Source organism: Pimephales promelas, chromosome 16, assembly GCF_988280905.1.
Source record: "Pimephales promelas chromosome 16, fPimPro1.hap1.1, whole genome shotgun sequence".
Lineage (NCBI taxonomy): Eukaryota > Metazoa > Chordata > Actinopteri > Cypriniformes > Leuciscidae > Pimephales > Pimephales promelas.
In genome coordinates this window covers 23,703,469-23,717,714 of record NC_142784.1, presented here as the reverse complement: position 1 = coordinate 23,717,714, position 14,246 = coordinate 23,703,469, and the positions used below count along the sequence as shown (strand labels likewise).

The window sequence follows — 14,246 nt, the reverse complement described above, 5'->3', positions numbered from 1 at the left end:
CGTCTAATGTCTTTGCATTTGTTTTTCATTGACTCTCAACAACAGTAGACCTGATTGCAGGGTATCAAAGGAGCAATTTGGTTAATAAGAAACTGTCCAGATTCATGGCGTTTCTTACACGGAATGTCATTTTCTTCCAGGAATATTTAGAGCAATTTACTAAGCTGACGCCATTTTCCCACAGGTAATTTAGTCAGCTAATGAGGCTTGAAGACTTGTAAATTCTTAATCTATGTCTATTGAAAAGTCAAGAGTGGAGTTTACTTTGCTCAAGTGTTTCTCATTTGTCAGAGCAAAATCATTATCACAGACTTCATATAGGTTACAGCATGTCCACATCCATCCGCATTTGTGATTGGAATGCAAGCAAGTGGTGAAAAATGTTCTTGGCAGATTTTATTAAGAAATGTGCAATGAATGATTAATGCACTACACCCGGTCATTGAGGGTCAAGCCCTACAGATTTAATCTCATTTTAAGGCCTTCAATGCATGTCTATACGGATGACCCTGGGAGTTCTGACAGTGATTTGTTTTTCACAATCAATGCAGGATGATTTATAACATGTCCCTTAACTTACACACTGAAGTTTACTTTCTGATACATTTATTGTTATGTTATAATAGTACACTTAATACTAACACATTAGTGAATAATTTAACTCTTTTTTTAAAGCTGCAGTCCAGTTTTTCTTCTTTGTCGCCATCTTTGTTCGAAATCTGCAATTGCAGACATTTGCGGAATTATCAACTTTACGTGAGTTGTACTTCAACACCCGGCCTCGACACGGCAAAGCGTGGATGAACACAATGTTTGAGGAGACTGTGAGGCTGTCAGTCACCGTGCCGGTGTGGATAGTGGCATTCAGAATCACAGATTATTCTTTTTGCAAATATGACCAACACCATCTGAACTAGTAAGAAACATCCACTTTTGTTCTGGTTCTTCTGACATTGCAGTAAATCGTGTTGATTAAATCTACCAATCACTTATCAAGCAAAACCGTGCAAATTTTACTTTGTTCTCAAATTGTTAACGTTAACAACGTTAGCATTGCGTGACTACATAATGTCCTTCCGATATGCTTCCTTGTTTTCTCATGGGTCCAGTTACTTTTTCATTGTCATTTGAACCTTTCTGGACCCGCCGTCAAATTGATAAGTTTAATGATATCAAGTGCTGTGAGAAAAGGCTATAAATCTCCACCTCCAACATCCTCACACGCAATATAACCGACTAGCCGAGACTCCTTCTTTATGTGAACAGATGGTTGAGGGCTGATTGAGGGCTTTAACATTGTTTCCAGAGATTTTGAATTGAAAATGCACATCTGAAGTTCTGAACCTCACAAAGTTTAGCACTGTAGTGGTGTGTGTATAACCAACAAAAAGCAGTGTGTTGATCATCAGCTGTGTCCACAGATGACTGCCATGGGGCTAATGTCATTGTGTTGTCCACAGAACATGCATTCATATCAAACGTTCTGTGCCACATCATTTGATTCAACCCTCAGGACAGAGAAGAACTTTAAGCTCCAGTGTTCTTTTACTCAGAGTACACAGGAAAGTCTTTCCCCAATTTTACGATGATGAACAAACTAAGATTTTAGCTTCAAATCACTAAAACATCCGTCATAATACGGTAAACCACCAGTGCACAATTACTTTATTCATATAAGCCTATATAACTGTGCAACATACATCTCATGAGAACATGCATTACATTGCAACGGCAGGCCCATCACATTCAAGGTGTGTCATATAAAGCATGAAAAGCTAAGTATATAAACATAATAAATAGTCAAATGGAACCTTAAAGTAATTTACACTCATTTTTGCTGATGCTCTCGTCAATCCACACATACCAATCATCAGGGACTGCATGCAGTTCATCCTTATTCTCCCCTTTTTACTCTGTCAGTATTATCTTATCTTCCACCAAGACAAAAAAAGGAACCGAAATTGTAAATACTTCCATCGGAAAGGTTGACAAACGACGGTCAAGGTTATGTTTGAAAATCTCAGCATTTTACTGAAATTATATGCTTTGCTTTTTTCTTCTTTTTTTTAAATTGTTAAATCCACTTTGCTGTAGGCGTGACACAAATTCTTTGATATTTGTACAGAAATTACAGTATGACTTGGCTGAATGTATTAAGGTTTCTGCCTGCTGTTAGTTGCATCTAATAAACATATTATAAATGTGGGACGTAACATATTCTTGCAGAAAAGACTGGCATCAATAAGCTTTTCAACAGAAATAAATAACAAACCTCCATGCAATGCATGGCCTATTGGCTACTACAAAGCATCTGTTTGTATCACAGTACTGCATGTTATACCACGATTTAAAATTTCAACCTACTGTAGCTTTATTTAGTTTGAGCAAATAATCAAATAAAAAAATAATACTTACAAACAGATAAGCAAAGGCATTGCTTGAAGTTGTATTCCAAACAAGAATCTTTGTGTGCGCTGAAGATACTGCTTAAAAAGCCATCTCCCCCAGGGATTTTATATGCATTTTTCTTTTCTTTTTTGGGCGATATGATCTTGGAACAAAATCATTTTTATAATACAGACAATTTATATACATTCCATTTGTTTTAATCTCAGTGAAATGCAAGCAATGTCGCCCCCAGGCCATAGTCCGCATGGGATCGGATTTTGATTCTTTAAGTAAAGTTTTACAGTGTGTCCACTGTAGATGAGGTATTATTTCCATCCCTTCTGCTCCATTTGAAGCGAGTTCTCTCTCAACAGTGTAGAATCTTAATAAAAGCTTTGCGAAACTCAATGTTGAAAGTGGTGTATATGATGGGATTAACTGCACTGTTCACATAGCCCAACCACGTAAACGCGGTGTAGAGTTCAGGGGGGACTTGCCAGTAAGTGTTCACAATGTGTGTGATGAAGAACGGCAGCCAGCAGATGATAAATACACCTGAAAATAAAGAAAAAATATATAAATAAATAATAAAATAAATAATTGAATGCACTTTCTCCCATTCCTAAGTAATAGATGAGTGCATCATCTTTCTATATCTAAAGTCTTTGGTGATCATCAAATAAACAGCGATATATTCAAAGTGCCACAGAGCCAAATTATTTACACTTTACAAGCAAATCAACCAACAAATATTTTAAAGTGGAGCCATTATGCAAGATTTATTTTTAAATTGTTATTTAACATAATTATGTGTCCACAGTGTGTATATTGTGGTGAAAATCCATTCATAAATCGGAAACTGATGCTGCGTCCAAAAACAAATACTTCTCTGCTATATAGTATGAAATAAACAAGTGGCAAAGAGTCCCAGGATGACCTACTATACTTATGCCAAGATTCTGAAGTGCAGGACACTTTGATGGACACTTGAGGCCACTGAATGGATTTATGACTGTAAGTGGAGCAACACAACTGACGTGGTAGGTCACGTGACAATAGCAACATGGCAGATATATTGTGTTCTGATTTCATACATACTACCCATATTCATACAATATGAAGCATATGTTTTTAACGGTCATGAAGTAAATTCAAATTGCGTGATTTCTGACACAGCGAATGTCTCAAAATGAGCAGTTCAGGAAATTACTCCAATGTCGCCTCACATTGGAACGAGCCCCGCTCATGTACAATGCCACCGCGACAGAGATGATAATCAAAACCAAACAGGTGTTTTGTTAGTTTTTGGCAGATTAGGCACGAGCTGTAAAGGCACAACACTATTCTGGAAAGCGGGTGGGGAGCAGCAGCTCATTTACATTTACAGATTGCAGCATGTTTTTGCTTCCACTCAAAAATGGGTATTGACAACATGGGGTAATACATGTATAATAAATTATCAGTGTTGTTTTGAGCTGAAACTTCACAGACACATTCTGGGGACACTTGAGACTTATATCATGTAAAAAGGGGCATAATATGTCCTCTTTAACATCAAATAACATCACACACTTACCAAGGACAATAGCTAACATCTGAGTGGCCTTCTTCTCCTTCTGCTGGGAGATTTTACGTTTGTTAAGAGTTTTGACTGAAGTCTGTGTTTTGCCCGTGGGGGAGACCTGGATCTCAAATGCTTTGGCCACTTTTGTGATATTGCTGGTGTTGCCATTTCTTTCAGGTTTGACACCAGCTTCAGGCGATGGGGGTGATATGTCAGTCTCTCTTACATTAGAGCTAACCAGCCTGCTGTGTTGTTGACCTGCAGCAGACTGATCCTGCTTCTTCTGTTTCGGAGGGTTCAAGTTTGTGATCTCATCCATTTGGATGTCGTCCCCATTGTTTACCACCTCCTTTATGAAGATCTAACAAAAAAGAAGTGAAAAATAAGTCATTCAGGCTAAATGTATAGCTGAAGTGCACATGATAAGCCTTGATATAAAAAAAATGAATCCCCAACGAAACAAAAAATGGTTTACTCTATCAAACACTTCATTTCATAACAACCTGTGTATTGTTTCAGTCAATAAAACTTCATATAAAGTAAACCGTGGGTGCAGAGATTAACATTTAATATTTGCTGACACATTGTCATTTCTTAAATGTCATCTGGCATCAATACTTCTGGTGGATACAAAAAGCAGCAGCTCAAAAATCATGTGAGTGATATTTTAAAAAGCAAGAGTAAAATTGTCTGTACCACATTTTTGTTGTTCACAGGAAAATTCCCGCTGGACTTGACGATCACAGTGCACAGTTTCACATCATCAGGGTGAGTGCATTTCTGAAACACACATGGGAGAAACACCAGACTGCTTTGACAGATTCAGACCAGAAAGGAATTAGTTGCCCAGCCCCAGGTTCAGTTTCAATTTATTTGCAATTATTAAAAATCGGAGGAAAATGCAACGGCAAAGTTAGCAATTCCATTCGGTAACAGAGATCTTTTTTTGTGTGTGCAAATGTCAGCTTATAGATCAGGTTTATAGTTAATGCGCAGGAAAGGTTTCCAAATCCTTTAACATTTTAAATTACCTGCTTGGCATAAGGATGATTGCTAAAGCTTTGCATTCTCTGTCTACAAAGCATTCGTTTTGGATGCAAATGTTGCAAATCTAAAGATCATTTTTAGATCTAAACCCAAAACTTGCTATATAGATGGATACGGATGAGTTTTTCACTTCAAAATGAAAGCATTCCTGAAAAAAAAAAAACCCAAGATGTTGATCTAAAGCCTGTTTTCACATCAGTCACAACAAACCACTGATAGGAGAAGCGATGTTTACTTATACCGTCAGGACATAGCATGAGAACTCCCTAAACACAAATGGCTCTCAATAATGCACTGATGCCCTTGAAGAAGCTTAGGATGGGTAGATAAGCTATCAGTTTCTTTGAATAAAGCTATATTGAATTTATTCTGCTGCAGCATGCGCTCCAAGGAGAAGCCTGGATGTCACTGCACTGTGTAAAACAATGTAAAGACTAATAATGTATTAAAATAACAGTGTTATGAAGCAATGGTCATTTCCTGCATTGATTTGCGGTATGTCAGGAGAATCAATACAAGCAGAAAAGAAGGAAAAGGTCATTCTAGACCAGCTATGATCACAGATGCACAACCTGAAATATGCACTACTATTCATTACTATCCAAACTGCTAATCACTGATACGCTGCTAATGGGAATTACAGTGCTGATGAATTACTATGAGATTCATTTGAAACTGCAGTTTTTTAACAATCCCAATTCACTAAACTAGAGTGCTGAGTAAGTAGAAACTTTCACAAGTCGTCATCAAGCAGCTGTTCTCACCTTTAAAGTCGAGCTCATTTCCATGTCTGTTACTGGGCATGTGCGTTTAGTGTTGACACGTTTCCGTCTCTTTCGCAGTACCACGTAGATCTGCACATATACTAGCAGCGTTATTATGAAAGGAACGTAGAAGGATACGATAGAGGAGTACACTACAAAGGCAGGGTTTGCGATAACACACAGAGCATCGTCATGGGTGTCTGTAACAAAAAAAAAAATACAATGAAAATGAGCTAGTTCAGAAGATTCCAGCATTGTTACATTATTTATACGTTTTTGTCTAGTTTTTTAACCCTCAAACCGTATTCAATTTATAGCCCTTAATCCTGTAATTGTGGACAAGTGTGGGCACAGAGGACTCGGGTGTGATCCTTATTTTTATGATGTTAAAATGTTATATCACTCTCTTTGATAACATTTTGTCTTTCCATTTATGGTGTTTTTATTTTATTTTGGGGGTATTTTTGAATTTATTTACTTCAAAAAGTACCATGTTTTCTATGTAAATTATGCTTATTTTTATGTTTTATTTTTTTAATTTTTTTTAACTACATTAAAATATCATTCCAATAAGTTCTTAGAGCTAAAACCTAAAGATGAAGTGACTGTCACCTGGTGTCTTATTTTGGCTTATTTTAGAATGTTCTAAATTAGAGTTTTTCCCATTCATTTCTATGGGTGCCCATTTTTGACCCAAATTCAAGATTAAGGAGTTTTTATTTTTTTCACCCACTCAACATTGAATTGAGCCAAAAAAAATTTGTGTGTGTTCAGGAGGCAAACTTAAGCAAAAGTAGCCAAGTCTTGTACCGCTCAGATCAAGGGAAGTATTTTTTTTTTTTAAATAAATCAAAATTATTTTGCCCACATTTGTCCAGAATATGGGTTTAGGGTTAAACAATCGGTTTAAACATGTGTAATGGTATTGTCTGCCAGAAGATAGCTAGCACAGATGTCTGGCTCAATGGTTTCATATGGTTTTGAAAAACATTTCATACAACTTTCAAGAAAAGATTAATTTGAATTGCCCTTAACACACTGGTAGGATTTGCTCTGTATGATATAATGATTTTTATTTCATTTTTGTTGGTGACAACACAGGACACCAAAGGATTTTGATTTGGTTCAAAAATGATTCAAATATTAATAATCATTAATAAACATGTATCTAACAGAGCAGAGTAAAGCGCCCAACTTATCTTGCAGTGTGATTTGTTTTGTTCATGCCCACGAGTACCTGACCCCCATCCTCCCACTACAAGCAGTCAAGCAGAAGAATGCTGATTATATTACTTCCTCAAATATAATTTTCAAATGAAGCTGTGACCTAACTTATTTTAGCTGCCCTTAACACCAGTGTGCATGCAAGATAATGACACTAATACTCTGTAAATTCAGCTATTTAAGTGCAAGCTGTTACACTGTACCATAATAATATTTCTAAGCAGAAGCAAATTATTTAAGCTTATAAGACAAGGTGATCCACTTGCACAGAGTTTAGCTATCATATTCCTTATGGTTATTAATTCACATGTAGAATATAAATTGCTGCAAAGTGGACAGTTGTGCACAGTAGGAAAGAAACTTACAGATATATTGGCTTCTAAGGATTCTTTTTAATAATGTCTATTCAATCATTTTCTCGTCTTCCACAATAATTCAATGTCCTTATCTTCATTTAAAGACATTTCTCAGCAGATACATAAAATTAATTACACTGATTAATTAATCAGATATGATTAATTGGATTACAAATGGATTACAACCCCCAGGTTTACCAGTTTTTACCTGTATTATTGAGTCCAAACAGCAGTGGACATGATATAGCAAAAGACAGAATCCAAACGACAGAAATCATGACGGTGACCCTCCTCCTGGAGCTGTAGCGTGTGTTGTATAACATAGGCATGGCTACAGCTGTGTACCTGTGGGAGATACCAGACGAAAATGGATTAATTATTGTTTTAATATATGACCTGTTTCATATTCTTACATGTGCCTGCACATGATTTTCCTAATTTATCTGTGATCATGTGACTATTATTCTTGGTTCACCCCCTTCTATTCTTTCTTTCTAGTATCGGATTACTTACAGTATAAATAGAGACGTTTTGTATAAACCGCTATTGATCTAACAAGTATTCCTTACTATTCTGAGCTCATGTAAGTGACAATGTTCAATGAAGTTCTCATTGTTTGTCTATATATAACAACAACAGCAACAAATGTAGTTTATTTTCAGGTGTGTAAAAGCTGAGGTTGGTCCCTCTGATCAACCAAATTATGTCTTGGTCAGCATTAGACAACTTTTGTAGTGGTAGTGGACCTACCTGTCGATACTGATGGCACATAGATTGAGTATGCTTGCTGTACACATCATCACGTCCAGGGTGACAAATATGTCACAATGGATTGTGCTGAACCGCCACTCTCCCACCACCTATGAGGACAGACATGCAGCTTATTTTGAAATCAATACATCCGAATGCAAACCTACACTGTTTATCTGTAAATGTGCAATAGTTAGTTACTTGCTAGAAGCACTTTATATTACTAATACAGTATCTTTCGATTGGAAATATCCATGGCAACATCACCGTCACTTGCTATACTCGTCCGAAAGTCTGGGAGTCGATTTGCAACAGCTTCAACCACTATAATAATGTTTAAAGCAATAAAATATTGGCATTTTCGCTGGTTTAATCGATACAACTGGCAGAGAGAAGCAATATAGCATAGGTCAGCCTCATCCACAGTTTGCATCTCCTGAGTTGGCTGGCAGAGCTTTCTGAACCTCCTCTGATTAATGCGTGTCCTCAGGCAAGCCAAGGGACTCAGAAAGCTCTTTATGGTCTTAGGTCCCTGTCTCTGGAGTTTGCATCGCTGTCATTGATTAAAGAATTATATGACACCTCTAATGAAAGCGGCTGCGAGTTGCCGGAATCAGTTAATCACCATATCTCCAAACTCACATGAAATGAGCATCACCGCTATCATTCTCAGACATCGCTAGTGATCAAAATATGTCCTTGCACTAATAGAGGGAGAGATAGGGGTCTGCTCAATAAGCATGGAGTCGGCAGAGAAATACAAACTTTTTAAATTGCTGTGCACAGATAGAGTTGTGTGGCATTCAGACAGGCATTTAAATTCCAATTTAATTTTGGAATTTAAGGAGAAAATATTTAATAAAGTATAATGTATTCAGCATACAGCATCCCCGTCACACTAAAAGGATATGTGGTTTGGAGAATGGATGGATGGAAATGCTATATTTACAAACTGATTTCAAATGTATGCTTCTTTTAGAATTAATTTAGAATGTCTGTCAGTTACATCGTTATGCTGATACCAAATAACTGTTTTTATGAGCGAGAGTCATTGAATCAATTCAAACAATTCATTAAACACCACTGATTAATTCAGGAATGAAACACTAATGATATGCACAAAAAATAATTTCGTGCTTTTTAAAAATAATTTCGTTTTTGGAGGAAAAGTAGTCAAAGTAATTTGCAATATTGTTATAGTTATTCATATGCACGTGATGTTTATATGATCAGTAAATTTAAATTTTGATCTGAAGTCTAAAAACAATGGGGTAGACATTGTGGCACTAGGTCAGTAAATTCATCCTGCTATTACTATTCAAATTCGTTTGAATTACTTTTAGGGAGTTAGTTCACCCCAAAAAGGAAAATTCTGTCATTAATTCCTCACCCTCATGTCATTCCAAACCCTTAAGACCTTTGTTCATCTTCAGAACACAAATGAAGATCTTTTTGATGAGATCCGTGACCTTTCTGACCCCTCCATAGACAGCAATGCAATTACCACTTTCAAGGCCGAGAAAGTTAGTAAAGACATTGTTAAAATAGTCCATGTGACTACAGTGGTTCAATCTTAATATTATGAAGCAACGAGAATACCTTTTGTGTGCAAAAAACAAAAAAAATAATTACTTTATTGAAGAATTTCTTCTTCAGTCTCCTACGCTGTTTACGTTGTAAATGCAGTGGTTCTATGTCAGAACGCCGACGCCAATTGGTCGACACTGTAAGCACCACAGCACGTGTATGATGCTGATGCAGGAGCTGGTCAATACAAAGCCAGCGTTCTGACATAAAACCTGGACTATTGGAACCATGGACTATTTTAACAATGGCTTTACTACCTTTCTGGGCCTTGAAAGTGGTCATGTTGCTGTCTATGGAGGGGTCAGAATCCTCTCTGAAGATGATTGAAGGTCTTGCGGGTTTGGAACGACATGAGGGTGAGTTATTAATGACAGAATTTTCATTTTTGGGTGATCCATCCCTTCAATGATCAGAAAGGGGGACATTTCTCAAACTGCATTTGGCCCAACCCTGCAGCTAAGCTAAAGCACTTGATTGGATTGGTCATTTCTTGCTAGCATAGCTAGGTTTTTTTTAATGAAACATTTTCATCATGTTCTGAAAATATTTTAAAGTAGTTTACGAAAAACGTCTTTTGGAATGATGATCTCATCTGTCCTAATAATAACATTGAGGACTTTCATTTAGCATTGCACCAACAGCAATTTTATTTAGTCAATAATCAGAAATTTCATTTCATCCATCTCACAGTAGCGCTCCTTAATGTTCTGTTCACGCGTACAAATGGTTCAAGCGAAATAAATTATGACCTTCATTTATTAACTGAGAGTACAGTTACTCAGTGCTGCCCTTTAAGAGAAAAACAACACATCACAAGAAATCAAAAGGGTAATTTGATACAGGGAGTTATAATAAGGCTGTAAATTGAAAGTGCTATATACTATATAAAGTGTCACAATGATTCAACCCATTGATCAGAGCTCAATTAAAATCACACAATCAACGTGCTTGCATTCCATCTCAGAAGAACATGAGTCAAGATTATGATCTTTATGCACATTTCAATCTATGGATTTTGCTTGCAATCTGATAGCTTTGCTAATATGTTTGGCTCAATGACATACCACAAGGGAGGCTTGTCTTGGTTGAAAATAACTACTAACCCTTGGCTAGGATCAGACATCCTAGAATTAGACGTGCTAGTGGCTACTGCAAATTGATTGGCTAAAATGAGGTTTAAGACACTGGTGCCTGCAGCTCTTCTTAGTTAATTCTTGCCCAGATTGACTCTAATGAGTTATGAAATTACATCTAATCAGTTGAAAGTAATAAATCTGTACTTGCATTATTACAAGCTACATATGGTTCATGGTTAAAATCATTTTAGCATTACCAACAATGAAGGAAACCTACCTCGAGGTAAACCACCCATGGCATCACAAGTGTGGCAACTAGCAGATCAGCCACAGCCAGGCTGACTATCAGGTAGTTGGTGGTGGTCTGCAGGGCTTTCTCCCTGGAGACGGCTATACACACCAGCACGTTGCCGAAGACAATGACGAAAATGAGCAGTGTGAGAAGCATGGCGTAATAATTGTACTGATGCCGCCCCCCTTCTTCCGTGGCATTGAAGTCCCGGGATCCATTTTTAAAGAAGCTCTCATTATAGGCATACTCCGTGAAGACTTCCATCAGATGGTTGAAGCCAAGCAGAGACTCTAGAAAACAAAGGCAAGAAACTTGTTTTTATAAAAGAAATCCATCATTTTACTTTTTCAAGTCACATGTTTTGTATTACGGGAAGTGTCTTATCACATCAACTAGTTTTGGCATGAAACATCAATTTCTTATTGGAACACCTGAGCAGAAACTTTCACTAGAAAGCTCAGGGCTGTGGCCTTGTGCTGTGTGGTACACTGTGTAAAGTCTATCCTTTATTTATGGGTGATAGTTCGCTTAGCTGCCCTGAAAAGCCTGTGTTTGAACTCTAGATGTGACTTGACTAACTAGGACAGAAGTCTCCTCCCTCCTTACTGTTTCTCTTGAATGATGTCCAAGAATACATACAGAAACATAAGCAGTATCAGCTCAATAATAAGTGGACAAAGGGAGGTGAGAGCGTTTCATTAAACAAAATCACAACAAAGGGGCTTGTAGTTTGTACTGTCTCTGCAAATTGAGAAGAAAAAGGAAACTGCACAATGAGCAGTTGTTATTTGTTTCATATTTAGCTGATTTTGCAGAAATCGTGACAGCTCAGAAATGTATTATAGCCCATAACGAGGAAATGGATGAAATTAATTTGCATTTCGTGACAATTTAACCTATTGTGGCCATTTCAATGATATCAAACTCAGAACAAAAGTCTACTTGTCGTCTTAAGTTATTTTGTATTATTAATTATGGCTTTGAGAGGGTTAGGAAAAGAAAGTCACACAGGTTTCGAATGACATGATATTTATCAAATCAAAGTTTTATAAGAACATATTAAAATGTGGCAAATTCCATTTTAAACACATCACACCTGTCAATTTGCACTGCCTTGGCCCATGTTAAATAAATCAAAAAGATATGTAAGAGAAAAGACAGAGGCAAGAACGCTTGAACCTTGCCGCGCCCTGAATGTAACATCACTGAGGGTCTCAGCAGCGCCTGGTCGGCAATTGAGCAATGTAAATGAACAAATGCTATAAGCAGAACTCTAATAGCAATATGTTGTCACTTAAACCATTCAATATGATAGTAAAAAAAAACATTTTGCTGGGGGGGAAAAAAAACCCATTCAAAAACACCACAATCACAGACGTAACCTGCTCTTGTGTGAAGGGAGCACCCCTTATTGGTTTTTCCACATAATTGCCTCTTTAGCTCTCTCAGTGTCAGTTTTGATCATGAAAGCTGTCTCAGAGTTGACACTCCCTGCAGAGGAACAAATTATGTTTTTTCATGCATTCTCACATCAGCCATTGGACTTTATTATTAATGTGCGATTGTGTTTGTTTGTTGGGTTTTAAATGGGATTTTGATTCAACAATTCAGGTTGTGCATTTTTCTTTAGATAATTGTTCATTAACAACTGAATCAAACCTTAAAGAAAGCTTCACACACTTCCCTGCAGCTGTTTAGTATCTATCTATCTATCTATCTATCTATCTATCTATCTATCTATCTATCTATCTATCTATCTATCTATCTATCTATCTATCTATCTATCTATCTATCTATCCCTAAATGATGTATTGCATATGGTGAGAAGTTTAGTATAATATGCATATACTGTTTGCATATATATATATATATATATATATATATATATAGTTTAATATGCAGATACTGTTTGCATAAAGATATCAATCTATCAATCTATCCTTAAATGATGTATTGCATATATGGTGATAAGTTGCATATATATATTGCAAATAGTGAGACGTTTGATTACTTTAACATAAATGCATTCATAGTGCAGTTTGTAGTATAATTGTCCCATACATTAACAACTACTTAAATGTAACGATTCTAAGTTAAGATTAATTGAAAACCACAGTGACAATGTCTATATTAAACATGGGTTAGATCCCTATTTTCTCTCCTTAACCTCTTACCCCCCCAACCCCCCCCCCCCCCTCTCTGTCGCTCTCTGTAACAAACACCCGCGCACACAGTGTTCGCACACATCATCAAACACACACAGCATTACAGCAATTTAGTCTCTTTGAAAAAGGTTGAAATAATTATAAAAGATAACAACCTGATTTTACACATAGTCGTCAGCAACAAAAGCTTGTTTTTCCACACGGAGAGTGGGGTAGTTTGTCTGAAAGTGTCAGCATCAGCGAATTTCTGTTAATTAGCAACTCAACTGTTTCCTAATTATTCATGTGCAGAAATAACTAGTTCACGAACAAAAGAAGAAGCGTGCTGTAGCCTACCTCAAACCGCAGCTTTCATCCAAAGAGCGGAAGTATTCCGTTTCTTATATTTTAAATCCACTTTTCTCCATCGGATACACTTGTCCATCCGAGCGACTGTAACTGTGTTTCTCTTCTGTCTCAAATATTACAGCTCCACGAGTGGATACAACCACTGTAAACCGGCGGGCACGAAGGCTACTTCCACGGGTTAATTTCATTTTGGTGATTAAAAGAAGGTGAACATGATGTAAATGTGGCTTTCTTGATTTTGTGGAGGTTTTAAACAGCACTTAGCAGGAGCAAACCATATCCGTTTGAGAGTCCAAGCGGAGTGTGAGCAATGCGCGTGTGAGCGCAGCATCTGAGCGCGCGCTTTACGCACGCGGTAACCTTCAGCATCCACTGAGGGACAATCTCAGTCCCTACTACAGAGATTGAGAAGGTTGGAAAACGAGGCGGGGCTGTTACATAAACATTAGTGAGAATAAAATACAAGCGTTGCATTCTTTAATAACATTTTTTTTTCTTTTCAAAACCATACCAATCTTATAGTAGGCCTACTGATTTCTTTCTTTCTTTCTTTAGAAATTAATAACGATTCATTTTTTAAACTGGAAACTATCTATTAGTGATAGTTAGTTTAATATTTTTGGTATAATTAAAAATTCGTTTGGAATTCAAATTATAAAATAAAGGAGGTGATTTGCATTTATTT

At 36.9% G+C, this 14,246-nt stretch overlaps 1 protein-coding gene across 1 annotated transcript; it reads right to left on the bottom strand.

The window, feature by feature from the left end:
* Positions 1 to 1,637: 1,637 nt before the first annotated feature.
* drd2a (dopamine receptor D2a) lies at positions 1,638 to 13,872 on the bottom strand. The gene is made up of 8 exons (XM_039670364.2): positions 13,550 to 13,872; positions 11,034 to 11,338; positions 8,094 to 8,203; positions 7,552 to 7,688; positions 5,764 to 5,963; positions 4,649 to 4,732; positions 3,965 to 4,313; positions 1,638 to 2,943 (listed from the first exon to the last, which is right to left on the bottom strand). Exons 2-8 carry the CDS (start codon positions 11,310 to 11,312, stop codon positions 2,756 to 2,758), a joined length of 1,347 nt encoding a protein of 448 aa, XP_039526298.2. The 5' UTR covers positions 11,313 to 11,338; positions 13,550 to 13,872; the 3' UTR covers positions 1,638 to 2,755.
* Positions 13,873 to 14,246: the final 374 nt, after the last annotated feature.

What these genes read in the sequence shown, in the direction of transcription:
- drd2a (XM_039670364.2), bottom strand. Translation starts at nt 11,312, where the DNA reads ATGGAAGTCTTCACGGAGTATGCCTATAATGAGAGCTTCTTTAAAAAT. An exon ending in CATGGGTGGTTTACCTCGAG is followed by an intron (nt 8,204 to 11,033) that starts GTAGGTTTCCTT and finishes CTGTCCTCATAG; the next exon opens with GTGGTGGGAGAGTGGCGGTT. An exon ending in TGTGCCATCAGTATCGACAG is followed by an intron (nt 7,689 to 8,093) that starts GTAGGTCCACTA and finishes TATCTCCCACAG; the next exon opens with GTACACAGCTGTAGCCATGC.